The 26,949-nt window shown below is 42.7% G+C and overlaps 1 protein-coding gene across 2 annotated transcripts in view; it reads left to right on the forward strand.

Moving 5' to 3' along the window:
- The window catches only part of TTLL11 (tubulin tyrosine ligase like 11), a gene marked incomplete at its 3' end in the record, with an annotated part of 247,285 nt that overhangs the window by 52,183 nt on the left and 168,153 nt on the right, over positions 1–26,949 (forward strand). For both annotated transcript variants that reach the window (XM_082843642.1, XM_082843641.1), the window contains one exon: positions 5,225–5,358. In XM_082843642.1, coding sequence (XP_082699768.1) covers positions 5,225–5,358 — 134 coding nt within the window. The remainder of the gene's footprint in view (positions 1–5,224; positions 5,359–26,949) is intronic.

A 26,949-nucleotide genomic window follows, 5' to 3' on the forward strand; every position in this document is an offset into this window, starting at 1 on the left:
AGTGTGGTTGTTTTCTCTAGTTGTTTCATTTATGCTTATTTTAAAGAGGAGGATCCACTTATTCTTTATTTTGGAATTCCATGCCACGTCTTTAAGAAAATACCTCTCACAAAACCCAATAGCCATACGTTATACATTGGCAAGTTATGCCACGTCCACTAGCGGGTTTTTCAACTAAGCAAACAGACCACCATGGGCCACTTGGCTCAGCGTTACTTACAAGGATACAGGACAGGAAACACAGCTTGCCAGTCAGTCAGTGTCAGACATTTCTTCTCAGTGGCGTCATGGCAGTGGTTCCAGAGCTAGTCTTTGGCTCCGTAAGTGAAAGCTCAGGTGCAAAGAGACAAGATCCACATTGGTGGATGTGGGTCTCCCTTGACTTAGAAACCCTGTAGGAGCCAATAGCTCACATAGCTCCTCCACAGCACAGCTTCCAGGGTCCCCACCAGGGTCATGCTAAGTTACAAGATTCACTGCACTCAGGAAAGCCCGGAGCTGTGGCTCCCTACCAGGTATTTATGCAAGATGACAATAAGGGATCATTTTAACCATATGCTTTGTTGTCTAGTCACACAGCTAACTTTCTCCCTTTATTGGTTTCCTGGGGAACAGAGCTAGAAAATTAACCCAAGGTCAGATTGGTTCTTAGAGGAGAAAGTGTTTTGTCAGAGAATAAGGAGGACTCTTGCAGCCAGGGTCCTTGCACAGTTTAATGGGACAGCTATTATTTTCTCTGTCTTGCTGCTCATAAAAGATGACGTTTGATGCCACTAAAAGAACTTATTGGGATATTGGGAGAACATAATTTGGAAGAGAACAACTCTTTGAATATGGACAGAGTTCCCAAGACATGAATTATCAAATGAGGCTTCACTGACATGTTCCCTATTTGCTCACGCCTCATCTGGTGGCCGAGAGTAGGAAGGAAGGAGTTGCTATAGCTCTACATTTGGGACGCAAATAGAAATACAGAAAAAAATACACTCAAAGGGCTAGTTTCGTTAAAGGTGATATAAGAATATTCATTCTAAAGAAGCACATTTGCCCCATCTCATGTTCCATGTGCCAGTGATAGGTACGTACAATTTTCCACTTTACTAACAGCAATTAATTAGCTCCAATGACAAAGCAGGCCTGTAGGCAGTGGGCCAGGGCCGCCACACTCTGCCCTGTGAAAGACACCAATCCTTAGTGATGGGGTGATTCCAGAATGGTCTGTCCTTTGGCTCCCGTTGGTGTCCATGCTTATCTTCTGTCTGTGATGTATCCCATTGTTCTGAAGATGCATTTTGTATGCACTGTGTATTACTTAGAGCAAGTTCTAGTGGACGTGCCAGGCAAGGATAAACACTTCACATGCTGAATAAACTGAAAACTTTTGGATACGCATATGGAAGTAATTTATTTTGTTCGTGTCAGCACGTTAGATTTTAGCCACTTTTCTATGGGCAATTTCCTTCAAGATATGTTATTATATCTTAACTGATGAATTAAGACTTTCACTAAAAATAATCTGATTTAGATATGTCTTTGCCTTAAGAAAGCCTAGAACCATCAATTCTCAGCTTTGCAAGCAACAGTTTTTTTGCTGAGTTTCCGGGCCTGAGATGTACGGCACCACGTGGCGGGTGGTGCCTGAGAGCCCACCCTGAGGAGGGGACTTTGTCAGAGGAGGAGGGGGCTCCAGGGAGGGATCTCTGGGGACAGCCATCTGCCAAGCACTGGTCTGGGCTAGGGATACAAAAACAAGGAGAAAAGCACGTAAAGAGAGAAGTCAAATACAAAATAAGCACCATGCCAGAGGGATGCTGTGCGAATGTGGAACAAGGGCACGTGACCTAACCCAGATTTGCTTGGGGGGGCAGGCAGGGCAAGAGATCCTGGAAAAGAGGATTGAATGTGAACTGAGCCTCCAGGGATGGATGGGCCTGTCCCCCTTGCAGATCAAGGGAGCAGATGGGGTGCAAAGGCATGGAAAGCCTTGCATGTTGCTCGTTCAGCAAAGGGCGCGTGGCCCATGCTAGTTAGAAAGGGTCAAGTTTGATAGGGCGATGGAGAGGTGAAAGGCAGGGCCCAGACTTCACCGGGAGCCACTGAGAAATTTCTAAGCTAGAGAGTGACGTGGCCCAGCCTGCAGTTTGGAAAGATCTGCCAGAGGGAATGCATTGGAGGCAGGGGTGCAGGTCGGGGGTTTGGGGTGGAAAGGCTGAGAGAGGAAACAGCTAAGAGGCCACTGCAGTATCCAGGATCTGAAAGTATCAATGTTTGCTTGTTGTTTGGTGGTTTTAAGGCGTTTTTGCCAAGAATTCTTCTTATAAATGATACCTGGATTGAATAGCACTCCCAGCATAGCTCAGATTGTGTGTTTGATTTGTTTTGTTTTGTCTTAAGTTGGGCTAAGTAGGCCTGTGTGGGCAAGCCTGCGGATCAGACTCCTGTGTAACACCAGTGGGCCGAGACCACCCGAGGCCCTGGGGCTCCAGCGAGGCAGGCAGAAGAACCCAGGCCCAGAAGCAGTGGCAGGAGGCAAGCTCTTGGGTGAGAAGCTGCAGGCTGAGTTAGGGGCTTTCCCCAACCGACAGGGGAACGGCCACAATAGAGACATCTAGGAACAGACCTTCTTGAGAAGTGCAGGTAGACGGTCAGCCTCAAAAGAACCTGTTAGTATAGCAGGAGCCCAGCCAGTGGGCTCAAGTCACACGAGGACTCCAGCCCTTGCAGGGGAGGCTTAGGGGGAACAGAGGAGGAACATCGGAGACTGCAGGGCAAAGGCATCGCTGAGGCAGCCACTCAGGCACCAGGAGCTAAGGACCGGTGACCAGACTTTGGGGACAGGCAACAGAGCCTCAGAGAAGTAATTAGAATCCTCCTTATCTAACTGGACTACAAAGAAAGGGTCCAAGCTCCCCAAAGGGGAGCTAGTGGTTGGACCTAGAGCTTCTACCTCAGGTCAGAATGGGTCCCAGAGCCTCGGGCAGGGGTCACAGGGAGGGGTCACGTGCTGCAGCTGCTTGGAGAAGGTAGACAGAGTCTGGAGCCAGCGTGGCCTGACAGTGACCTCCCTCTTTACAGATTTACTCTGGAAGCATATGCCCTGGAGCAGCTACTCTTGTCCGCATCTTAGTGAGAGATGACAGAGCGCACATCTCTCTCTGAGCCCCTGCCAGAGGCAGGGATGCTTGCAGCTACCACATGGGGGCTCGTGAGGGCTCAGAGATGCTTCCCCTGCAGCTTAAAGATGGCGGAGGAGCAAAGGTGTCAGTAAAAGTGGATTGAGGGAGGTTGACACTGCTGCCTTCCAGAGACAGGCATTGAGGCAGGGTTCGGGGTGAGCCGTCTACAGCCTGTGGGAAAGGTAGCCAGTGGCTTGAAGGGATGCTTCTTAAGTTGGCTGGTTTTTGTAGAGAACTGTCTGGAGACAGACGCAGATGTAAACTCAGAAACAGATCTGTTAGCCGGCATGGGGGCTGGTGACCCGCATGACAAAAGGAGCCACTGCAGATTTAAAATGAATACTTACTCCATCTGCTGGACCTTGGTTTTCACAAAGCTTCTCTGGAGCATACGAACCACACTCCTGTACTCACAGCACTCCTGTGTGTGTTATGTGAGTCCTTCTGACCCGCCGAGGGATTTCTGAAAGCAAACCTTCTCCTGTCACATTGCCATTAAAACTCGGACAATACCACAGCACTGTTTGGCCAGGGAGCATCACGTATTTGCTGTAACGTGCTGTGTTGCACTCAGTTAAGCAGGTTTTTAGTTTAATACTATAACTAAAATGTGAAACACAACTAAAACATTTCCAAAGAAGTTGGAATTTCGTGTACTTTGCGTTCAGCTCCAGTGTTGGTAACTCAAAAATTCTAATCTCATGGGGGAATAAAAGGAAATAGCTCTAATTTTTGGACTCATACTGATTTCTTGGGAAGTTCAGAAAAGTGTCCTCAGTGAGTTTCCTCTAATATCAGAGAAGCCGTGTTAGAGCACAGTTTATTAGTGCCTTTAAAGCTCCTTTATTTCTTTTTTAATCTTCTCTATCTCCTTCTAAACAAGAACTAACAACCTAGGCACTGACATCTTGAAGTTGCCATCTTTTAGATTTTTATTGCTCTTTTTAATATGCTGAGGGAAGCAAGAAGTAGATTATTAAAGCCTTCATTCTCAGTGTTCACCCTTTGCTTCCTGAACGTAGTTTAGAGAAACCTCATGCATTCTGACTTCGCTCATTTGCAATGCAGTAATTTGGACCTGCCAAGCTGACTTGGAACTTTGTACTTTCTATTAAAAATGACTTTGCTAGCAAATTTCTAGTTATTGATGGAACTGTGTGGCCCCTTTCAGGGTGAAGGCCATTTTTAGTCTCCATTTTTTTGAGCAGTGATATTTGCCTTAAGAAATAAGCATGCTAAAATTTTAAATAATTTTTACCTATTTGCCTAAAATTTGCGAAGATATATACTCCGTTTCTTTTCTTGTCAGCATTTCTAAAGATGTGACAAGGAAAAAAACTACCATTCTTTTAAAATGTTTCATAAGTGAGACATTTCCATCCCCTCTGGGCAAATTAATGAGATATGATCAATGTCAGTTTCAGTACTCATAACTGAAGAACTCCTACAGATTCCATTTTTTCCCCTTAAACTATAAATTACGCTGTGCTAACCTCTCCACTTCGTGTCCTTATTTCAAGGAGACAGATGTTCTGCTGAAAGGTGTGTATTTTTCTGTTTTATACCTTTAATACTCATGAAAGATTAAAACAAAGCAACTTAATTAAGCGTCTCATAATGTAACCAGAGTCCACTAGTTAATATTCTCCAGGGTATAAGATGGAAGGAATCCCAGAGGTATGCGTGGTGGCCCAGGATTAGAGCGGATATTAAGTTTCAAGTGCAAGATATAAATTCTTCTCTTTATTTGTTATCTAGGGGGCTGACAAAGAGTGGAATAATAAACTAGGTGGAAACTCATTCTTTTAAACTGATGCTTCATTTTTATGAGAAAAAAATATCCATCTATTCCCTCAAGTTTTTCATTAATTTGCTAGGTCTTTCCAAACCATGAATCACTGCTGTGGGGAACCACTCAGACCTTTTTTTAAAATCCTGTCTGAAAAAGTGAGTATGTCGGGTGGGTGGTTTTAAAAGTCCCCAGTTATGGCTGTTTTATAGCTAGTGGCCCACTGTTGTTAAAACCTCACAACTTCTCTTCTCCCCAGGCATGACGGAGATGGTGCGTAAAATTACTCTGAGCAGAGCAGTAAGAATCATGCAGAATCTCTTTCCTGAGGAGTACAACTTCTACCCTCGCTCATGGATTCTGCCTGACGAGTTCCAGCTCTTTGTGGCTCAGGTAGGTGGCACTCCGTCCCCATGACCCTTGAATTCTGTGATGGTTGCAACTTGGTCCTGGGTCCTGTGTGCTGGGAGCTGGGGCAAGGGGTCCCCAGGAAGCGGAGACTGGTTTAGGGGGTGCCTTAACAGGACACAGCAGGTGTTGCCGCGATCAAGGCAGCTTGCAGAGTTGAACGGGTAGGATGACAGGCAGGTAAACTGAAGAAGTGGTTCCTGACACCAGGAGACAGGCCTGAGGATGGTGTCAGGAGCTAGATCATGGGGTCAGGGCATCTGCAGAGCCAGGGAGTCAGACCTGGAGCAGAGTGTTGAGTCCACATGCGGACTGGGGCTGTTAGGGTGAATCCCAGAAGTGTGGTCTCCCTGGCATCTCGTGGCGTGAAATGTGGGAGGTTGGGCTCTCATTCAAGACCACTGAGTAGGTCTGACAAACTGAGGGGGAAACCTTCTAAGTGTCCTGCTTTAAATTTGTTCCAGAATCAATTTTCAAATAACCCACTCCATATCCAAATAGTAAACAGAAACAGCTTGAAGTGGTAATTTTGAAAAGGAAGCTCTCTATGGAATGGTAGTCACGTGGGTCTGTATACATTTCTTAAAATTCTTCGAATTATCGACTTGAAATGGGTGCATTTTGTTGTATGCAAATTATGTGCACGGTTAATTAAAAAAAAATAAAACGATCGGCTGGTCCCTATACTCAATCTCCCACTTCTGTGGCTTTGCTCACACCGCTGTCGCTACGTGGAATAACTTTCTGTCCCATTTCTACAACTCTTTATTTAAGTATTCTGCAAGACTGAGTTTAAATGAGATAGATACCGACTGTGTCTTCAAAATCAGATAAGTTAGAAGAGCATTGCTATCATCCCCAGAAGTTCCTCTGTGCCTTTTTGCCATCATGCCTCACAACCCCCAGCCCAGGCAACTGCTGATCTGCATTCTCATTATAGATTAGTTCTGCCTGTTGAAGAAATCCATATAAATGGAATCATACAGTATGTACTCTCTTGAGTCTTTTTTTTTTTTGAGAATTATGTTTTTGAGCTTCACCCATGTTTGTTGTGTCAGTAGTTTGTATTTTTATTGCTGAATAGTGTTCCATTAGGAATATGCCCTAACTTATTTATCCATTCACCAAAGGATGGGCAACTGGGTTATTTCCAGTTTGAGGTTATTATAAATAAAGCTGCCATGACTATTCATATGCAGGTCATACACCCTTCCTCTAGCTTCTCTTAATATTAACATCTTGTATAATTACTGAAACTGGGAAATTAACATTGATATAGTCTTACTAAATAATCTACACACCTTGTTTGCATTTTTCCTGTTGTCCTACTAATGACCTTTTTCTGGTACAGCATCCGCCCCATATTCCCTCATTGCCTTTAGTTTTTATTTCTCCTTATTTGGTCTCCTCTGAGCTGTAACAGTTCCTCAGTCTGCCTTTGTCTTTCATGACCTTGATTCTTTTGAAGAGTACTGACCCGTTATTTCCTTAAGAGTGTCACTCAACTTGGTTCTGTCTGATTTTTCTCATGATTAAATTCAGATTACACATTTTTGGTAGAATACCACAAAAGTGATGCTGTGACCTTCTCAGTGCAGCATATCAGGAGAGATACATGATGTCAAGATGTCTTAATTCTGGTGATGTTAAGATTGATCCCTTAGTTAAGGTAGTATCTGCTAGGTTTCTCGACTATAAAGTTACTACTTTTCCCTTTGTAATCCTTAAGTATCTTATGGGGAGATACTTTGAGACTATGCAGATAGCTTATTTGTCTCATAATTTTTTAAAAAACAGCTTTAACTAAGGTACAGTTAAACTGCAAATATTTAAACTTTGCAGCTTGCTATGTTTTGATATATACATAAAAACCCATAAAACCATCATCACAATGAAGATAATGGACATATCCATCACCCGCAATGTTTCCTCACGTCCATTTATAATCCTTTTGTCCCTCTCCTCCCTGCCCTCTACCTTCCACTGCCAGGCAACCCTGGATGTGTTTTCAGTCAAAATTAGTTTGCACTTTCTAGAATTTTATATAAACGGAATCATACAGCAGATACTTTTCTGCGTGTGTTGGGGGTGGGAGGGGTCTGGCTTCTTTCACTCAACATGTTTTGAGATTCATCCGTATTGTTTCATAAATAATTCATTCCTTCTTATTCCTAAGGAGTGTTCCATTAAATGTATTTACCACAGTTTGCTTATACCGTCAATTGCTGCTGGACATTTGGATTGATTCCAGTGTTTAGCTGTTACAAATAGAGATAATATGAACATTCATGTATAAGTCTTTGTGTGAACATATGTTTTCATTTCTCTGGAGTAAATGCATAGGAATAGAATGTCTGGATCGTATAGTAGGTGTCCATTTAATTTTAAAGAAAGTATCAGTCGTTTTCCAAAGTGGGTTGTGCCATTTTATATTCCCATCAGCAACTGTGACCATTCTAGTTCTTCCACATCCTTGCCGACTCTTGGTAACAGTCAGTCTTTTTAATTTTAGCCATTCTGACAGGTGTGTGGTGGTTTCTCATTGGTTTTAATTTGGATTTTCCTAATTATTAATGATGTTGGGCTTCCCTGGTGGCGCAGTGGTTGAGAATCTCCCTGCCAGTGCAGGGGACACGGGTTCGAGCCCTGGGCCGGGAAGATCCCACGTGCCACGGAGCAACTAAGCCTGTGCACCACGACTACTGAAGCCCGCGTGCCACAGCTACTGAAGCCAGCATGCCTAGAGCCCGTGCTCCGCAACAAGAGAAGCCACCACAATGAGAAGCCTGCGCACCGCAACGAACTGCAGCTAGAGAAAGCTCCCACACAGTAATGGAGACCCAATGCAGCCAAAAATAAATAAATAAATTTATTTTTTAAAAATGGTGTTGAGCGTCTGTTTATGTGCTTATTTGCCATCCAAATATATTCTTTGATGACATGTCTATTCACATCTTTCACCCATTTAAAAAATTGAGTTATTTTTATTGTTGAGTTTTGAGAGTTCTTTATATATTTTGAACACAAGTATTCATCAGATATACCAACTGCAAATATTTTCTCCCAGTCTGTGCCTTGTCTTTTCATCCTTTCAGCAGTATCTTTTGAAGAGCAAGTTCTAAATTCTGATGGATCAGTTAATTGATTTGTTCTTATATGGGTCATGCTTTTGGTGTCATATATCAGGAATCTTTACCTAACCCGAGTTCACAAAGATGTTCTCTTATGTTTTCGTCTCCAAGTTTATAGTTTTAAGTCTAGGTCTATGATTTGTTTTGAGTTAGTTTTTTAATATAATGTGAGGTATGGATTCACTTTTTCTTGTTTGTTTGTTTTACATGAGATATCAAATAGCTTCAGAAATGTTTGATGAGAATACTAACCTTTCCCCCCATTGCCTTTGCACTTATGTTGAAAACAGTTGCTCAAACGTGTGTTGGGTGTATTTCTGAATTCTCTACTCTATTCTATTGGTATATTTGTCAGTGTTGATGTCAATGCCTCACTGTCTTTGTTATTACAGCTTTATAAGGAGTCTTGAAATCATGTAGTGAAAGTCCTCCAACTTTGTACTCCTTTTTCAAAGTTGTCTTGGCCATTATAGTCTTTTGATCTGCCTTGTGAATTTTATTTATTTATTTATTTTTATGTTTTTTGAATTTTATTTTATTTATTTTTTTATACAGCAGGTTCTTATTAGTCATCCATTTTATACACATCAGTGTATACATGTCAATCCCAATCGCCCAATTCATCACACCACCACCCCCGCGCCCCCACCGCTTTCCCCCCTTGGTGTCCATACGGTTGTTCTCTACATCTGTGTCTCAACTTCTGCCCGGCAAACCGGTTCATCTGTACCATTTTTCTAGGTTCCACATATATGCGTTAATGTACGATGTTTGTTTTTCTCTTTCTGACTAACTTCACTCTGTATGACAGTCTCCAGATCCATCCATGTCTCCACAAATGACCCAATTTCGTTCCTTTTTATGGCTGAGTAATATTCCATTGTATATATGTACCACATCTTCTTTACCCATTCATCTGTCGATGGGCATTTAGGTTTTTTCCATGACCTGGCTATTGTAAATAGTGCTGCAATGAACGTTGGGGTGCATGTGTCTTTTTGAATTATGGTTTTCTCTGGGTATATGCCCAGTAGTGGGATTGCTGGATCTTATGCTAATTCTATTTTTAGTTTTCTAAGAAACCTCCATACTGTTCTCCATAGCGTCTGTATCAATTTACATTCCCACCAGCAGTGCAAGAGGGTTCCCTTTTCTCCACACCCTCTCCGGCATTTGTTGTTTGTAGATTTTCTGATGATGCCCATTCTAACTGGTGTGAGGTGATACCTCACTGTAGTTTTGATTTGCATTTCTCTAATAATTAGTGATGTTGAGCAGCTTTTCATGTGCTTCTTGGCCATCTGTATGTCTTCTTTGGAGAAATGTCTATTTAGGTCTTCTGCCCATTTTTGCATTGGGTTGTTTGTTTTTTAATATTGAGCTGCATGAGCTGTTTATATATTTTGGAGATTAATCCTTTGTCCGTTGATTCATTTGCAAATATTTTCTCCCATTCTGAGGGCTGTCTTTTCGTCTTGTTTATGGTTTCCTTTGCTGTGCAAAAGCTTTGAAGTTTCATTAGGTCTCATTTGTTTATTTTTCTTTTTATTTCCATTACTCTAGGAGGTGGATCAAAAAAGATCTTGCTGTGATTTATGTCAAGGAGTGTTCTTCCTATGTTTTCCTCTAAGAGTTTTATAGTGTCCGGTCTTACATTTAGGTCTCTAATCCATTTTGAGTTTATTTTTGTGTATGGTGTTAGGGAGTGTTCTAATTTCATTCTTTTACATGTAGCTGTTCAGTTTTCCCAACACCACTTATTGAAGAGGCTGTCTTTTCTCCATTGTATATCCTTGCCTCCTTTGTCATAGATTAGTTGACCATAGGTGCATGGGTTTATCTCTGGGCTTTCTGTCTTGTTACATTGATCTATGTTTCTGTTTTTGTGCCAGTACCATATTGTCTTGATTACTGTAGCTTTGTAGTATAGTCTGAAGTCAGGGAGTCTGATTCCTCCAGCTCTTTTTTTTTTCCCCTCAAGACTGCTTTGTCTATTCAGGGTCTTTTGTGTCTCCATACAAATTTTAAGATTTTTGTTCTAGTTCTGTAAAAAATGCCATTGGTAACTTGATAGGGATTGCATTGAATCTGTAGATTGCTTTGGGTAGTATAGTCATTTTCACAATATTGATTCTTCCAATTCAAGAACGTGGTATATCTCCCCATCTGTTGGTATCATCTTTGATTTCTTTCATCAGTGTCTTATAGTTTTCTTCATACAGGTCTTTGGTCTCCCTAGGTAGGTTTATTCCTAGGTATTTTATTCTTCTTGTTGCAGTGGTAAATGTGAGTGTTTCCTTAATTTCTCTTTCAGATTTTTCATCATTAGTGTATAGGAATGCAAGAGATTTCTGTGCATTAATTTTGTATCCTGCAACTTCACCAGATTCATTGATTAGCTCTAGCAGTTTTCTGGTGGCATCTTTAGGATTCTCTATGTATAGTATCATGTCACCTGCAAACAGTGACAGTTTTACTTCTTTTCCAATTTGTATTCCTTTTTTTTCTTTTTCTTCTCTGAGTGCTGTGGCTAAAACTTCCAAAACTATGTTGAATAATAGTGGTGAGAGTGGACATCCTTGCCTTGTTCCTGATCTTAGAGGAAATGCTTTCAGTTTTTCACCATTGAGAATGATGTTTGCTGTGGGTTTGTCATATATGGCCTTTATTATGTTAGGTAGGTTCCCTCTATGCCCACTTTCAGGAGAGCTTTTATCATAAACGGGCGTTGAATTTTGTCAAAAGCTTTTTCTGCATCTATTGAGATGATCTTATGGGTTTTATTCTTCAGTTTGTTAATATGGTGTATCATATTGATTGATTTGCGTATATTGAAGAATTCCATCCCTGGGATAAATCCCACTTGATCATGGTGTATGATCCTTTTAATGTGCTGTTTGATTCTGTTTGCTAGTATTTTGTTGAGAATTTTTGCATCTTTATTTGTCAGTGATATTGGTCTCTAATTTTCTTTTTTTGTAGTTTCTTTGTCTGGTTTTGGTATCAGGGTGATGGTGGCCCATAGAATGAGTTTGGGAGTGTTCCTTCCTCTGCAATTTTTTTGAAGAGTTTGAGAAGGATGGGTGTTAGCTCTTCCCTAAATGTTTGATAGAATTCGCCTGTGAAGCCATCTGGTCCTGGACTTTTGTTTGTTGGAAGATTTTTAATCACAGTTTCAATTTCATTACTTGTGATTGGTCTGTTCATATTTTCTATTCCTTCCTGGATCAGTCTTGGAAGGTTATACCTTTCTAAGAATTTGTCCATTTCTTCCAGGTTGTCCATTTTATTGGCATAGAGTTGCTTGTAGTAGTCTCTTATGATGCTTTGTATTTCTGTGGTGTCTGTTGTAACTTTTCCTTTTTCATTTCTAATTTTATTGATTTGAGTCCTCTCCCTCTTTTTCTTGATGAGTCTGGCTAATGGTTTATCAATTTTGTTTATCTTCTCAAAGAACCAGCTTTTAGTTTTATTGATCTTTGCTATTGTTTTCTTTGTTTCTATTTCATTTATTTCTGCTCTGATCTTTATGATTTCTTTCTTTCTGCTAACTTTGGGTTTTGTTTGTTCTTCTTTCTCTAGTTCCTTTAGATGTAAGGTTAGGCTGTTTATTTGAGATTTTTCTTGTTTCTTGAGGTAGGCTTGTATAGCTATAAACTTCCCTCTTAGAACTGCTTTTGCTGCATCCCATAGGTTTTGGATTGTCGTGTTTTCATTGTCATTTGTCTCTAGGTGTTTTTTTGATTTCCTCTTTGATTTCTTCAGTGATCTCTTGGTTATTTAGTAATGTATTGTTCAGCTTCCATGTGTTTGTGTTTTTTACGTTTTTTTCCCTGTAATTCATTTCTAATCTCAAAGCATTGTGGTTAGAAAAGATGCTTGATATGATTTCAATTTTCTTAAATTTACTGAGGCTTGATTTGTGACCCAAGATGTGATCTATCCTGGAGAATGTTCCGTGCGCACTTGAGAAGAAAATGTAATCTGCTGTTTTTGGATGGAATGTCCTATAAATATCAATTAAATCTATCTTTAAAGCTTCTGTTTCCTTATTTATTTTCATTTTGGATGATCTGTCCATTGGTGTAAGTGAGGTGTTAAAGTCCCCACTATTATTGTGTTACTGTCGATTTCCTCTTTTATAGCTGTTAGCAGTTGCCTTATGTATTGAGGTGCTCCTATGTTGGGCCCATATATATTTATAATTGTTATATCTTCTTCTTGGATTGATCCCTTGATCATTATGTAGCGTCCTTCTTTGTCTCTTGTAATACTCTTTATTTTAAAGTCTATTCTGTCTGGTATGAGAATTGCCACTCCAGCTTTCTTTTGATTTCCATTTGCATGGAATATCTTTTTCCATCCCCTCACTTTAGTCTGTATGTTTCCCTAGGTCTGAAGTGGGTCTCTTGTAGACAGCATATAGATGGGTCTTGTTTTTGTATCCATTCAGCAAGCCTGTGTCTTTTGGTTGGAGCATTTAATACATTCACGTTTAAGGTAATTTTTGATAGGTATGTTCCTGTGACATTTTCTTAATTGTTTTGGGTTTGTTTTTGTAGGTCCTTTTCTTGTCTTGTGTTTCCCACTTAGAGAAGTTCCTTTAGCATTTGTTGTAGAGCTGGTTTGGTGGTGCTGAATTCTCTTAGCTTTTGCTGGTCTGCAAAGCTTTTGATTTCTTCATGGAATCTGAATGAGATCCTTGCTGGGTAGAGTAATCTTGGTTGTAGATTACTCTACAACCAATCTTGTAGATTACCAACCGATCTTGGTTGGTTCTTCCCGTTCATCACTTTAAGTATATCATGCCACTGCCTTCTGGCCTGTAGAGTTTCTCCTGAGAAATCAGCTGTTAACCTTATGGGAGTTTGCTTGTATGTTATTTGTCGTTTTTCTGTTGCTGCTTTCAGTAATTTTTCTTTGTCTTTGATTTTTTCTAATTTGATTACTGTGTGTCTCAGGGTGTTTCTCCTTGGGTTTTTCCTGTATGGGACTCGCTGCGCTTCCTGGACTCCAGTGGCTGTTTCCTTTCCCACGTTAGGGAAGTTTTCGACTATAATCTCTTCAAATATATTCTCGGGTCCTTTCTCTCTCTCTCGTCTCCTTCTGGGACCCCTATAATGCTAATGTTGTTGAGTTTAATGTTGTCCCAGAGGTCTCTTAGGTTGTCTTCATTTCTTTTCATTTTTTTTCCTTTATTCTGTCTCGCAGCAGTGAATTCCACCATTCTGTCTTCCAGGTCACTTATCCGTTCTTCTGCCTCAGTTATTCTGCTCTTGATTCCTTCTAGTGTATTTTTCATTTTAGTTATTGTATTGTTCATCTCTGTTTGTTTGTTCTTTAATTCTTCTAGGTCTTTGTTAAACGTTTCTTGCATCTTCTCCATCTTTGCCTCTATTATTTTTCCGAGGTCCTGGATCATCTTCACTATCATTATTCTGAATGTTTTTTCTGGAAGCTTGCCTATTTCCACTTCATTTAGTAGTTTTTCTGGGGTTTTATCTTGGTCCTTCATCTGGTACATAGCCCTCTGCCTTTTCATCTTGTCTGTCTTTCTGTGAATGTGGTTTTTGTTCCACAGGCTGCAGGATTGTAGTTCTTTTTGCTTCTGCTGTCTGCCCTCTGGTGGATGAAGCTATCTAGCTATGAGGCTAACTTGTGCAAGTTTCCTGATGGGAGGGACTTGTGCTCTGGTGGGCAGAGCTCAGTAAAACTTTAATCCACTTGACTGCTGATGGGTGGGGCTGGGTTCCCTCCCCGTTGGTTGTTTGGCCTGAGGGGACCCAACACTCAACCCTACCGGGGCTCTTTGGTGGGGCTAATGGCTGACTCTGGGAGGGCTCACGCCAAGGAGGACTTCCCAGAACTTCTGCTGCCAGTGTCCTTGTCCTCATGGTGAGGCAGAGCCACCTCCCGTCTCTGCAGGAGACCCTCCAACACTAGCAGTTAGGTCTGGTTCAGTCTCCTATGGGGTCCCTGCTCCTTCCCCTGGGTCCCGATGCGCACACTGTTTGTGTGTGCCCTCCAAGAGTGGAGTCTCTGTTTCCCCCAGTCCTGTCGAAGTCCTGCATTCAAATCCCACTAGCCTTCAAAGTCTGATTCTCTTGGAATTCCTCCTCCCGTTGTTGGACCCCCAGGTTGGGAAGCCTGACGTGGGGCTCAGAACCTTCACTCCAGTGGGTGGACTTCTGTGGTATAAGTATTCTCCAGTTCGTGAGTCACCCACCCAGCAGTTATGGGATTTGATTTTATTGTGATTGCGCCCCTCCTACCGCCTCACTGTCGTTTCTCCTTTGTCTTTGGATGTGGGGTATCTTTTTTGGTGAGTTCCAGTGTCTTCCTGTCGATGACTGTTCAGCAGTTAGTTGTGATTCTGTTGTTCTCGCAAGAGGAAGTGAGAGCACGTCCTTCTACTCTGCCATCTTGAACCAATCTCCTCACTCTATTGTATTTTAAAGAGATTTAAATAACAAGAAGAAAAAAATCATATATGTACTCCTGTGGTTACCATTTCCCGTGGTTTTTATTACTTTGTGTAGATTCACATTTCTGTTTTGTGTAATTTTTCTTTAGCCTAAAGAGTTTCCTTTAGCTTGTGTTAAGGGTCTTTTGGTGATGAATTCTTTCAATGTTTGTATTTATTAAAGTTTATTTTGCCTTTGGTTTTGAAAGATATTTTATCTAGGTATACAATTCTAGGTTGATGTATTTTTTTTCTTTCAAATCTTTTAGTCTGTTACTCCTCTGTCTTCTTGTATTGTTTCTGACAGCAAGTCTGTTGTAGCCGTTATCTTTGATCTTCTGTATATAACATGTCCTTTCTCTCCGGCTGCTTTTAATATTTTCTCTTTATTACTGTTTTTGAATAATTTGATTGTGATGTGTTTTGGCGTAATTTTGTCTATGTTTTTCACGTCTGGGGGTCATTGAACTTTTAGAATTGTGGGTTTATAATTTTCATAAAATTTGAAAAATATTTATCCATGATTTCTTCAGGTGTTTTTCTGTCCATCCCACCTCCTCTCATTTGGGGGACACCAATGACACATATATTAGGTCACTTGAAAGTGTCCCACAGTTCACAGTTCACTGATGCTCTGTTCATTTTTTTAAAATTTTGTTTCATTTTAAAGTTTCTGTTGTTTTTGTCTTCATGTTCACTATTTTTTTCTTCTTCAATGTCTAATCTGCTGTCTAATCCCATTTAGTCTACTTTTCATCTCACACATTGTAGTTTTTATTTCTAGAAGCTAGATCTGGGTCTTTTAAAATACCTTCCATGGTTTTACTTAGCTTTTTTAGTGTATGAAATGCATTATAACAACCGTTTTAATGTCATTGTCTGCTAATTCTAATTTTGTGTCCGTTCGGGGTTGGTTTAGATTGACTGGTTTTTCTCGTCATCATGGCTCACGTTTCCTTGCCTCTTTTCATGCCTGGTCATTTTTAGCTGGGTGCCAGACTTGGTGAATCTTACTTTATTTAGATGTTGGGTATTTTTGCGTTCCTATATATATCCTTGAACTTTGCTGTGGGATCCAGTTCAGTTCCATGGAAATAGGTTTGGGGTCTTGTTTTCAAAGTTTGCTAGGCAGGACTGGAGTAGTGCTCCATCTAAGGCTAGTTATTCATCACTCCTGAGTCCAGGATTGTGTATGTACTCTTCCTAATGCTCTGTGCATAATGGTGTTGACCCGTCTCTTGGTGAGAACAGACACTATTCCGGGTTCTGTGTGGCTCCAGGCACTGTTACCTCCCGTCCTTTTGGGTGGCTCTTTCCTTGGCATCAGGTGGTTTCCTCACAAGCATGCCCTGATCTGTACTCAGCTAAATATGCAAGGGAGACTCTCTGTGGATCTCCAGAGTTCTCTCTTTGTGCAAAAGTCTCTCCAGGACTCTTCCCTGAGAACTCTGGCTATCTTAGTCTCCCTTGACTCATAGTTTCATTTCCTCAACTCAGATTGTCCACTGGGCTCCACCGGAGTTCTGCCTCTCTGCGCTACAGCCTGGACTCTCCCACAAGACAGTAAACTGAGACAATCACAGAGCTCACATCATTTGATTCCCATCTCTCAGGAATCACTGTTCTTTGTTGCTCGATGTCCAGTGCCTTGAAAACCATTGTTTAATATACAGTAAGTCCCCTACATACAAACAAGTTCCATTCCAAGAGCACATTCGTAAGTCCAATTTGTTCGTTAAGTCCAACAAAGTTACCCTAGGTACCCAACTAACACAATAGGCTATATAGTACTGTACTGTAATAGGTTTATAATACTTTTCACACAAATAATACATAAAAAACAACAAAAAACATTTTTAATCTTGCAGTATAGTATCCTGAAAAGTACAGTAGCACAGTACAACAGCTGGCATACAGGGGCTAGCATCGAGTGAACAGGCAAGAAGAGTTACTGACTGGAGGAGGGAGAGGAGGTGGGAGATGGTAGAGCTGAAGGACCATCAGCCATAGGAGATGGAGGGCAAGCTGCAGTTTCATTCGTGCCTGACGCTGATGGCACAGGTTCTGGTTCCTTGCTGGATTCAAATCTATCTACCCTCTTGAAAAAAAGATCCAGTGATGTCTGGGCAGTAGCTCTTTTTTTCTCGTCATAGATGACACGGTGGCACTGGATTGCATTCTGAACAGCCGCTGCAACCTTTGTGTACTGTTCTACGTTGGGGTCCTGTGCCTCAAAAACTAACCGTGCCTCCTCACATAAAGAAAACCCCCTTGCCATTTCCTGAGTCGTGAATCTCTTCGGTTCTTCAGTTACTTCTTCTTCCTCTTGTCTCTCTTTGTCCTTTCTCTGGGCCTCCAATTCCATCAGGTCTTCATTAGTAAGCTCCTCGTGTTGCACAGCAAGGAGTTCAGTGAAGTCGTCCTCTTGCAGCTCTGGCTCCAGCTTCTTGCTGAGGGTCACCAAGTTGCTGAAAATCTCTTTGGACTCCTCATCCTGGGGAGCTACCATATCTGCACTCACTGCCTCTCCATTACTTTTACGTTGTGAAGGTTGGCTCTAGCCTTGAACCAATGAAACCAGCCATGGAAGGCATTAAAAGATGCGCCCTCTGATTCTTTGCCATGTTTCTTCTTCAGGTCTTCATAAAGGCTTTTCGCTTTCTCTTGAATCAGCATTAAGCTGGGTGAGACTCGACGCTGATGCGGGTCCTGCATCTGCACACTGAGAAGTTTCTCCATCTCCTCCACCAGTTTTCCTTGCTTCTTTGATATTATTGTTGACATCATCAGCACAGCAGACTTCACACGTTCCATGATCTTGTCCTCGTTCTTTAGATTCATGCTGATGGTTGAACAATTCATGTTGTAAGAACAAGCGACGTCTACCGTCTTTTCGCCTTGCTCCACCCTCTCAGTTATTTTCACTTTTGTTTCCATCGTTATCGCTTGGCGCTTCTTAGCAGTACCAGCTACGTCACCGCTGCTTTTACCCTTGCTTTCGGACATCCTGGGCTTGAAATAAAGACACTGTGCTACTGTACCCTATACCGTACTGTACAGTAAAGTACACAAAAGCACAACCACTTGTAGAGGATGCACGCACGTGACAATGTACGCCAGACACGTGAACTAACTTATGTGATTGGACATGTGAATGCATGGTCTCATCTTAGAAAGTTCGCAACTTGAAGGTTTGTATGTAGGGGACTTACTGTATTTTGTCCATTTTTTGGTTGTGTCGCTTGGGAGAAGCTGAAGGTTCTTAGAACTGGAGCGTTCTCTAATATAAAGGGGGATTTCTCTGTTTCTAAAAGAGCACTAATTTGGAATCCGCTGATTCAGGGTCTGGCATAGCCAGAATAAGACTATGAGACCCCACCTTAGCTGTTTGCTGGAGACCCCCGGCCCTGTCACTTGTTCCTCACTTATGTCACTGCTGCATAGTATTCCACTGTATGAATGCACCATAACTTTCAAAAGCATTCCCCTATTGATGAACATTTAGGTAATTCTCATATTTTTTTGGTTCAACAAATAATGCCGTAGGGAACACCCTCGTACAGGTATCTTTATACACCTGTGCCAGCATTTCCTTCAGATAGAAATCTCAAAATAGAATTGCTGTATTAAAGGATATGTGCATTTCCATTTGTGACATGTAAAGCCAGACACGAGGCTTCAATAACAGCACACTTAATTGTGAGGTTAAACGATGTCTTCCCAGTGCCTTGGAAGCGAGCGCTCAGAGGTGTGTGTTTTGGGGGGTGGTGCTCTGGGATTCCTGCCAACAACAGGAAGAGGTGTGAGTAGCTGTAAAACATTCTAAAACCTGACAATATGTGGGTATTTTATTTCTTCCATCAATTAGGATTAAATTTACTTTGTTCAAGAAAGGAGGAGATCCACATCCCTACCCCCATCCATTTGCAAAACTGGTACCCAAATACAGTCAGCAGGTGGCGCTAGGCAGAAGCAAGCAGGATTCTCAGTGGAAATTTTTGTGAAGTCTAGAGGAGGATGTTGGCTTTCTTTCCAATTTTCGCAGATGGCCATAAAAAAAATTCCTTAGAGTTTATTTTGCATATGGTCTTCCATCTGGGTATTTGAGAAAAGTACAGTCTTGTTATCACAACAGTATTTATTATGGTGAAGGAGTTTGCATTTTGTAGCAGAAGAATTTTTCAGCAAATCAAGCCCAAAACTTGGTCCATAATGGTTTGCAGTTTCTTGGAGGGAACCAGAAAGCATGGGGTCCTTCCATTTTCCTCTCCGGCTTCATCCTCAGTTAGCTTTTATTGATTCAGCTCCTCAAGGCTGAATGAAATGCGTTATTTGCAAAAAACCCCAGAGAACAATGTTCTCCACTGGGTTTAGGAACTCGGAAAATGTGGAGTTCTAAGTGGGTCAGAGTCGAGGCAGAAAGAAAACCTGCAACGTGGAGCTTATATTCCTTGTCCTGATTCCACGCTTGTCAAAGAACCTTCTGGTGAGTAGATTATTTGAATCACTTTCCTTCATATACACAAGATGCTGATATGGCTGGCTTCGGACCACCTGATGGTTTATCCAGGGTGTGAGGTTTGGACCTCTGCGCGCCCCTTGTAGAGCCCCTCTGACCTCTGCGGCCTCAGCTCGTACCGTTTCCGACCCCTTCCTCTGGCCTCCTTCCATAGTCAACTTTTGTAGGCACTCAGCAGCACCCCAGCCTCTGCCACCTCTGCGTTTGGTACACGCCTCCCTTTGCCTGGGGCACTTGCTCCCACTTGCAAGGCTGCCTCCTTCCACCTGACCTACTTTGCCAGTGCTTCGGAATGCTGCTTACCTTTTACTTTATAAAGCCTCCTCTGCCCCCCATGCCTGAGGGGGTACCTCGTTTTCCTCTCTTTATGGTACTTTCGCCTATCACACTGCTTGGTGACTACACGTCTAATTATCTTTTTTTCCTGCTCTAAGTACCACAAGGGCAGCGAGTGACTGGGTTCATCTTACTTGCCTTTGTGTTGCCGGTGCCTATCACAGGGCCTGTGCATAGTTGGAACTCAAGTCTATTTGCTCAATTGAATTGCAGATTAGTACGCAGATGCTATGGTTTAAAAACTTCGTCTCTTGTGAGTTTAGTCATCAAGAGTCAGCTTCTCTGCGGCCAAGGGTATCAGCAGAACCCAGCCTGTCACTCTACAGGAGTGCGGGCCAGAGTTGAGCCGTGAGGAACTCACCGAAGCGATGCCAGCCAGGGACAGCTCCGGGTGGTCGGCCGCCAGCCGTTCCCTGTGATGCCCCAAACCCCACCCCCACCGCCACCCAGAGCTCAGCAAGCTCAGGAGCCCATGCAGAAGCCAGAACGCCTCCTGCCGGTGCAGCATGGCATCCTGAGAGGCTGAAGCACTGGCCCAGGGCTGTGAATAACTAGTAAAAGACGGAAGCGAGGGGACTCCAGCTGTCAGAAGAAGGCAGATGAGTCAGGGCCGCTGGCAAAGGCTCTGTAGGAGCCATGGCTTCACCTCCCCATCTGCTTCAAGTTTTACTTCCTTTGTTGCCCCAAATAGAACTTCACCTCCTGCTTAGATATGTCATGCTGTTCTCGGGCCCCTCTCTTAACAGCTCAGTTTGTTTATTGGAAAACTGATATCATCTGAAACTCAAGATGCTGCTCCTCTCTGGACAAGCATCCTTAGGTCCTGTTCATCAGGAAGTCCTTTTAAATAGCCCAAGGGACAACTGGCATCTGTGCAGTGCTTTGCAGTTTACCAAGTGCTTCTGATAGACATGACCTCTTTTTGCTTCTCACTCAATTTGGGGAGGTATCATTACCTCCAATTTACAGATGAGACAATAGAGATCCCGAATTGAAGGTACTTGCCCATGATTATGACATGACTCTACAACTGCTAGCACACTTAGATCTCTGACTTGGTTTCGTTCAAACATTTTCTGAGACCTGCTAAGTGTGCTGGGATACAAAGCAAGTTAGATGTATCCTTGCCCTCATGGAGTTTCTGGTATAGAAGGGTGATCACTCACTGATTCATTCATTCATTCAGACATTTGTTGGGTCAAGATCCCATTTTCTTCCCACTGCATCATGTTCTTATTCATCACCTTACAGATGAGAGAGCTGAGATTCAGGGGGTTAAGTAACTTGCCCAGAGTTACATGGCTTATAGGTCCATGTAGCCAGGACTAAGACCCATGTCTTCTGACTCTGCCATAATTTCCTTTAATGCCAGCAGACATTTACTGAGTCTTTTTTATGTGTCCAGCACTGGTGGACTGGAGAGTCAAAGGTGAAAGATGGGGTCTCTGCTTAAAAGGGAGGGCCCTGCTTAGCAAAGGAGATAGATGGTATGAGCTGATACAGACTGCGATGGAATTAAGCACAAGTGCTGTGGGAATCAGAGTAATACATGATGGGGAAGATGGGTGATGGAAAACATCAGGAAAAGCTCCTATGCAGTCAGTTAATGTGGAACGAGACTGGGCCAGAGTCAGGACACCTGGGTTCAAGTCCCGGCGCCCCCTGTTGATTTTTCTTCCCCCATCCAGCTTTATTGAGATGTAATTGACATATAACATTGGGTCAGTTTAACTGTACAGCACGATGATTTGATCCATGTATGTATTATGAAATGATAGCCACAGTAAGGTTAGGTATTAGATCCATCACCTCACATAGTTACAATTTTTTTTTGTAGTGAGAACATTTAACATCTACTCTCTTAGCAATTTTCAGGTATATAATACAGTATTGTTAACTGTAGTCACCACTCTGTACATTAGCTCCCCAGAACTTACTCATCCTATAACTGGAAGTTTGTACCTTTTGACCAACATCTGCCCATTTCCCCCAGCCCCTGGCAACCATCCTTCTACCCTCTGTTTCTATAAGTTCGACTTTTTTTTAGGTTCCACATATATGCGACATCATCCAATATTTGTCTTTCTCACTAGCAAGTGAGAGAATACAGTATTTGTTTTATTTCACTTAACATAATGCCCTCGAGGTCAATCCATGTTGTTGGAAATGGCAGGATTTCCTTCTTTCCTGTGTCTGAATAATATTCCTCTGTGTGTGTGTGTGTGTGTGTGTGTGTGTGTAGAAAACTCTAACTTGGATATATACATGTCACATTTTCTTTATCCATTCATCCATTGATGGACACTAAGGTGGTTTCCACCTGTTGGTTATCGTGAATAATGCTGCAGTGAACATGGGGATGCAGATAACCCTTCAAGATACTGATTTTAATTTATTCAGATATATACCCAGGAGTGGAATAGCTGGACCATATGGTAGTTCTATTCTTAATTTTTTGAGGAACCTCTGTACTATTTTCCATAGTGACTGTATCAATTTACATTCTCACTAGTGGTTGTGAGGTGGTGTCTCATTGTGGTTTCGATTTGCGTTTCCTTGATGATTAGTGATACTGAGCCTCTTCTCATATCCCTGTTGGCCATTCGTATGTCCTTTGTTCGGAAAAATGTCTTTTCAAGTCCTCTGCCCATTTTAAAATCGGAATTTTTTTTTTTGCTATTGAGTTCTATGAGTTCCTTATATAATTTGGATATTCACCCCTTATCTGATATATGGTTTGCAGATGTCTTCTCCCATTTCATAGGCTGCCTCTTCATTTTATTATTTCTTTTGCTGTGCAGAAGCTTTTTAGTTTGGTATATTTCCACTTGTTGATTTTTGCTTTTGTTACTTGTGCTTTTGGTGTTCTGTCCTGGTACCGCCTCTGGCTCTGGGAACCTGGCCAAGTCATCTGTCCCCTCGCCCCGAGGCTTCAGTGCTTCCTCTGCAAGAGGAAAAGATTGTAGAGCATCACCAGGTCCCTTCCAGTTCTAATCTTTTGTGATTCTGTGAGTTGGCTTTCCTGGACTTCCATAAACTCCCCACGGGAGTTAACATTCTGCACAAATTTTTGCTGCCAAGGTTTCAGGTGGAGCACAAAGGGCCTTATGTAATCAATCATCTTGCTAATGCAGGGTCAGCATAGCCTGGGGCGTGGGGAAGTGCTGGTGATGAAGGCTGCCCTACAGCTGCATCTGGACCTGCCCTTCGAGGCTGCCTGAGGCCCGGCACCCAGGGCAGTGACAGTCTCCTCACCTGCACCCACCCCGTCCCAGGAGGCTGACTGAAGCTGTGTCTGCACCTTCCTTCCCGAGTCGTCCTGTGTTGTGGGCAAATGTTGCCTAAGCCAAGACATCCTTCCTGTCGGTTCCCTCCAGAGCGCATTCAGAAAGATTCACGTTTGCCCAGGCTCTTGCACCTCTTGACTGTTTCTTTTGCCGAGGATTCCCTCCCTAAGTTTGTCCACTTGACAAACTCTTTTTTTTTTTTTTTAATTAATTAATTTTTTTTTTTTGCGGTACGCGGGCCTCTCACTGTCGTGGCCTCTCCCGTAGCGGAGCACAGGTCCCGGACACGCAGGCTCAGCGGCCATGGCTCACGGGCCCAGCCGCTCCGCGGCATGTGGGATCCTCCCGGACCGGGGCACGAACCCGTGTCCCCTGCATCGGCAGGCGGACTCTCAACCACTGCGCCACCAGGGAAGCCCCACTTGACAAACTCTTACTGAGTGTCCCTGTGTTAGAACTGATGTCAACAAATCTGTGAAGATCTTTTCTGACAACTCCTCTCCCCCTCCCTGTCCCGCTCTCCTGCCGCCCTGACCCAGGGACCCCAATTCTATACTCTCTCAATTATAGAACCCCCAAACACAGCATTTTCTATCAGTGTTCCTGGCTGGGAGAGAGTGAGGCAAAGGTTTGGGGTCAGTATAGAACTAGGTTAAAACCCTTCCTTCCTCACTCTCTCGATATGTACCTTGGGCAAGTCAATCACTCTGAGCCTCGGTTTCCTTATCGGTAGCACCATAGTGATGCTGTGAGAAGCACACTGTACCCCTCGGTGAATGGACCTTTACTTATCTGCTGTCCCTGTTAGACTGGGGGCCCCGGGAAGCTGGAACCTGGTCACATTCATCTCCATCTGCCCGGTGTGCAGCACAGAGAGGACCTGCAGGCCTTTGTCTGATACGAATGAACAATGAAAAAGGTTTGGCGGCCTTAAGATGGAAATTTAAGCTGGAGCTAAGAATGCTTAGACAGAGCATTCTGGGTGTTTCTGGCTTATGGGAAATGTGGAAATGGACTTATTTTAATTTTTAATAAAAATCTAGTCTTGAGACTAATTGTCTCATTATTTGATGATAGATCATTTAGGAGAGGAAAAAAGCTAAGGCTTCTCTTTGACTGAATGGCATTTCAGCCTGGCATAACCTGTTTTTCCCCTTCGATTCCCCACCACCCCTCCCCGCTCCCAAGACAGCCCTACGCATTAATACTTTTTAAGAGTAGATGCTCTATTGTTTAATTTTCTAAACTTCAGTTGGGCCCCAAATACATTTAGTGTTTTGAATCACAGCTGTGTTAATCTTGCTACTTTGCAGTACTGATTTACTATTATGTGGAATTCTGAGATGAATGTGATAATTAGAGGGCCATTGCTTTAATGCGCTTTTTTCCCTCTAATGGCACGCTTTATAGAAAAAAAAAAAAGTGAAAGAGGTAAACATTTTTCCGGGAGGCTATTCTAAAGGTCAAGAAAACCCTGCTTCCCAAAGCGAGTAAAAGGTCATCTTTCACCCTTCAATTTCTGTCCTTTCATTTCCTTCTGCAAAAGTTCTTGGTGATGTCGCCTCAGTCACTTGAGTTGAGATGTCTAATTTTCTACAGGAAAATGGTGGAGCCAATTTTGACTTCAGTGCCTTTTTCAAAGAGAAATTATGAAAATTGCTCTTGCCTGTCTGTACCTTCTTTCCTCATCTCCAAAGAAATGAAAAAAGATCGCTCCTATTCTTTTGCTCAACTTCCTTTCTGTATAATCGCTTCTTGGAGGAGACCTAATGAAAGGAGAAGCAAAGTAGAGATTCGGATTTAGAAAGGGGTCGTAATTGAATTCTCCGGCCTTGTTAATGAAATCATTCTCTTGTCCTTTCCTGTCACCCAAACATACAGCCCTGCTTCTCCCCTCCTTCTGAAATTGACCCCATATGTTTCCTAGGAGCATTAGAAGAATAAGATACAAGGATTTCTTTGGCTGGGGTGGATCTAACAGCAGTGTTTCTCCATCCTCTTGGACCTAGTGTCCCCCTTCTATTTTCTTTTAACGTTTTAATTTGATAAAATTTCATACTTACTGAAAATTCATAAGAATAATACAAAGAGTTTCTATACATCCTTCACTCAACCCCAAATCTCAACATTTTTCCGCCTTTACTTTCTCTCTCTCTCTCTCCCTCTCCTTTTTGAGAGTAAGTTGCATATATGATACCCCTTTATCCCTAAACGCTTCTGCGTGCCTTTCCTAAAGAAAAGAGCATTTCCTTTCATAACCACAGCGTAATTATCAACATTGTGCAATTAACGTTAATCCGACACTATCGTCTAGTCTAGTCGCGTCCAGAATTTATGCAGATTTGGACCGTCGTCCCAGTAACGTATAGCACCAGAAAGTCCCACATCACACACTCCATCTAATTGTCATGCCTGTTTAGTCCCCTGGAAGCTGGAAAAGCTTCTTTGTCTCTGTGTGTGTTTCATGACGTAGGCATTTTTGACGAGTACAGGCTAGTTACTGAGTAGACTGCCCCTCAATTTGGGTTTGTCTGGGTCTTCGTCACGATTAGATTCGGGGTATGCGTGTTTGGCAGGAATAGTGCAGAAGCAGTGCTTTGTTTTTCACAGGGATATCGTCTCTGGGGCCACATGATGTCAGTGTGTCTTATTACTGGTGATGTTCACTTTAATTATTTGGTTAAGGCGGTGTCTGCCAGATTTCCACTGAAGAATTACCATTTCCCCCTTTCTAATTAATATAAGTATCTTGTGGGAAGATGCTTGAAGACTACCTACTATGCCGTTACTCCTCAAACTTTCACCCTCTAGTTTTAACCTCTGTTAATGATTCTTGCTTGAATCAGTTATTGTGATGGTTGCCAAATGGTGATTATCTAATACCATCGTTCCTTCTACCCTTGTTAGTTGAGTTTCTACTGCAAGGGAGAACTCTGCCTTCTCATTTATTTATCTCTGTATGCGTGCCTGTTAGTGTAGACTGGTGGATTCTTGTTTGATTCGACGGCTTATAATCCTTTACTATCATTATTTATTTCAATGTTCAAAGTACCCAAGATTTGGCCAGTGGAGGCCCGTGTCCTGTTAGCAGTCCCTGGGACTCTTTTGAACACTCTCTTACTTCTGCCCCAGCCAGATGTTCCAGGCTTTTCTTTTCTTTTTCTTTTTTTTTTTGTCTGGGCACCACCAATAAACAAAGATTTATTTGGAAATTTCCAAACCTGCCAGAAGTGGTACTTGCCAAGCCCTAGGCCCACCCTCCTTACCAAGCTCCAAAGGACAATAGTCCTCGCCGTCTCTCCCCTGCACCTACCCCTGCCCACACACACCCATGCCTCAGGCCATGCCAGAGAACTAGTGTGCCCTCCCTCTAGGAGGCGTTACCCCCAGGCCCAAGAGCTGGGGTGGCAGCCCTTTGGCCTCTCAGGAGATGATGGCGGCCAGAGCCGCTTGCATAGATTGAGAAAAGAAAATAAGGAAGGAGACACAAAGTAGGGCTCCCTGAAACACTTCAGCTTACCCCTGTACCAAAAAAAGTGGCTCCCGCATAGAAAAACCTGCTCCACGAATAGTGCAAATACCCAAGAAAGGAAAAAAAAACAGCAGCAAGGCTGGGCTGGTAGGAATGGCAAAGAACTTTGGTTTGGAAAGGCTAGGAAGAGTGTGAGCTGTGCCCCTCTTCCTCGCCCAGCTCCCCTGAGCCAGCGCTGACACTCGCCCCAACGGGGTCTGTAAACAAGCAAAGCCAGGGGCCCAGGCTTTTCTTGAACTCTCCCTGCCGTAGCCTCAGAGTCCTCCAAATCTCCAGGAAGCCCCAGCTTCTTTTGGTGGCGCTGAGTG

The sequence above is a fragment of the Leucopleurus acutus genome, assembly GCF_964270905.1.
Source record: "Leucopleurus acutus genome assembly, chromosome: 7".
Lineage (NCBI taxonomy): Eukaryota > Metazoa > Chordata > Mammalia > Artiodactyla > Delphinidae > Leucopleurus > Leucopleurus acutus.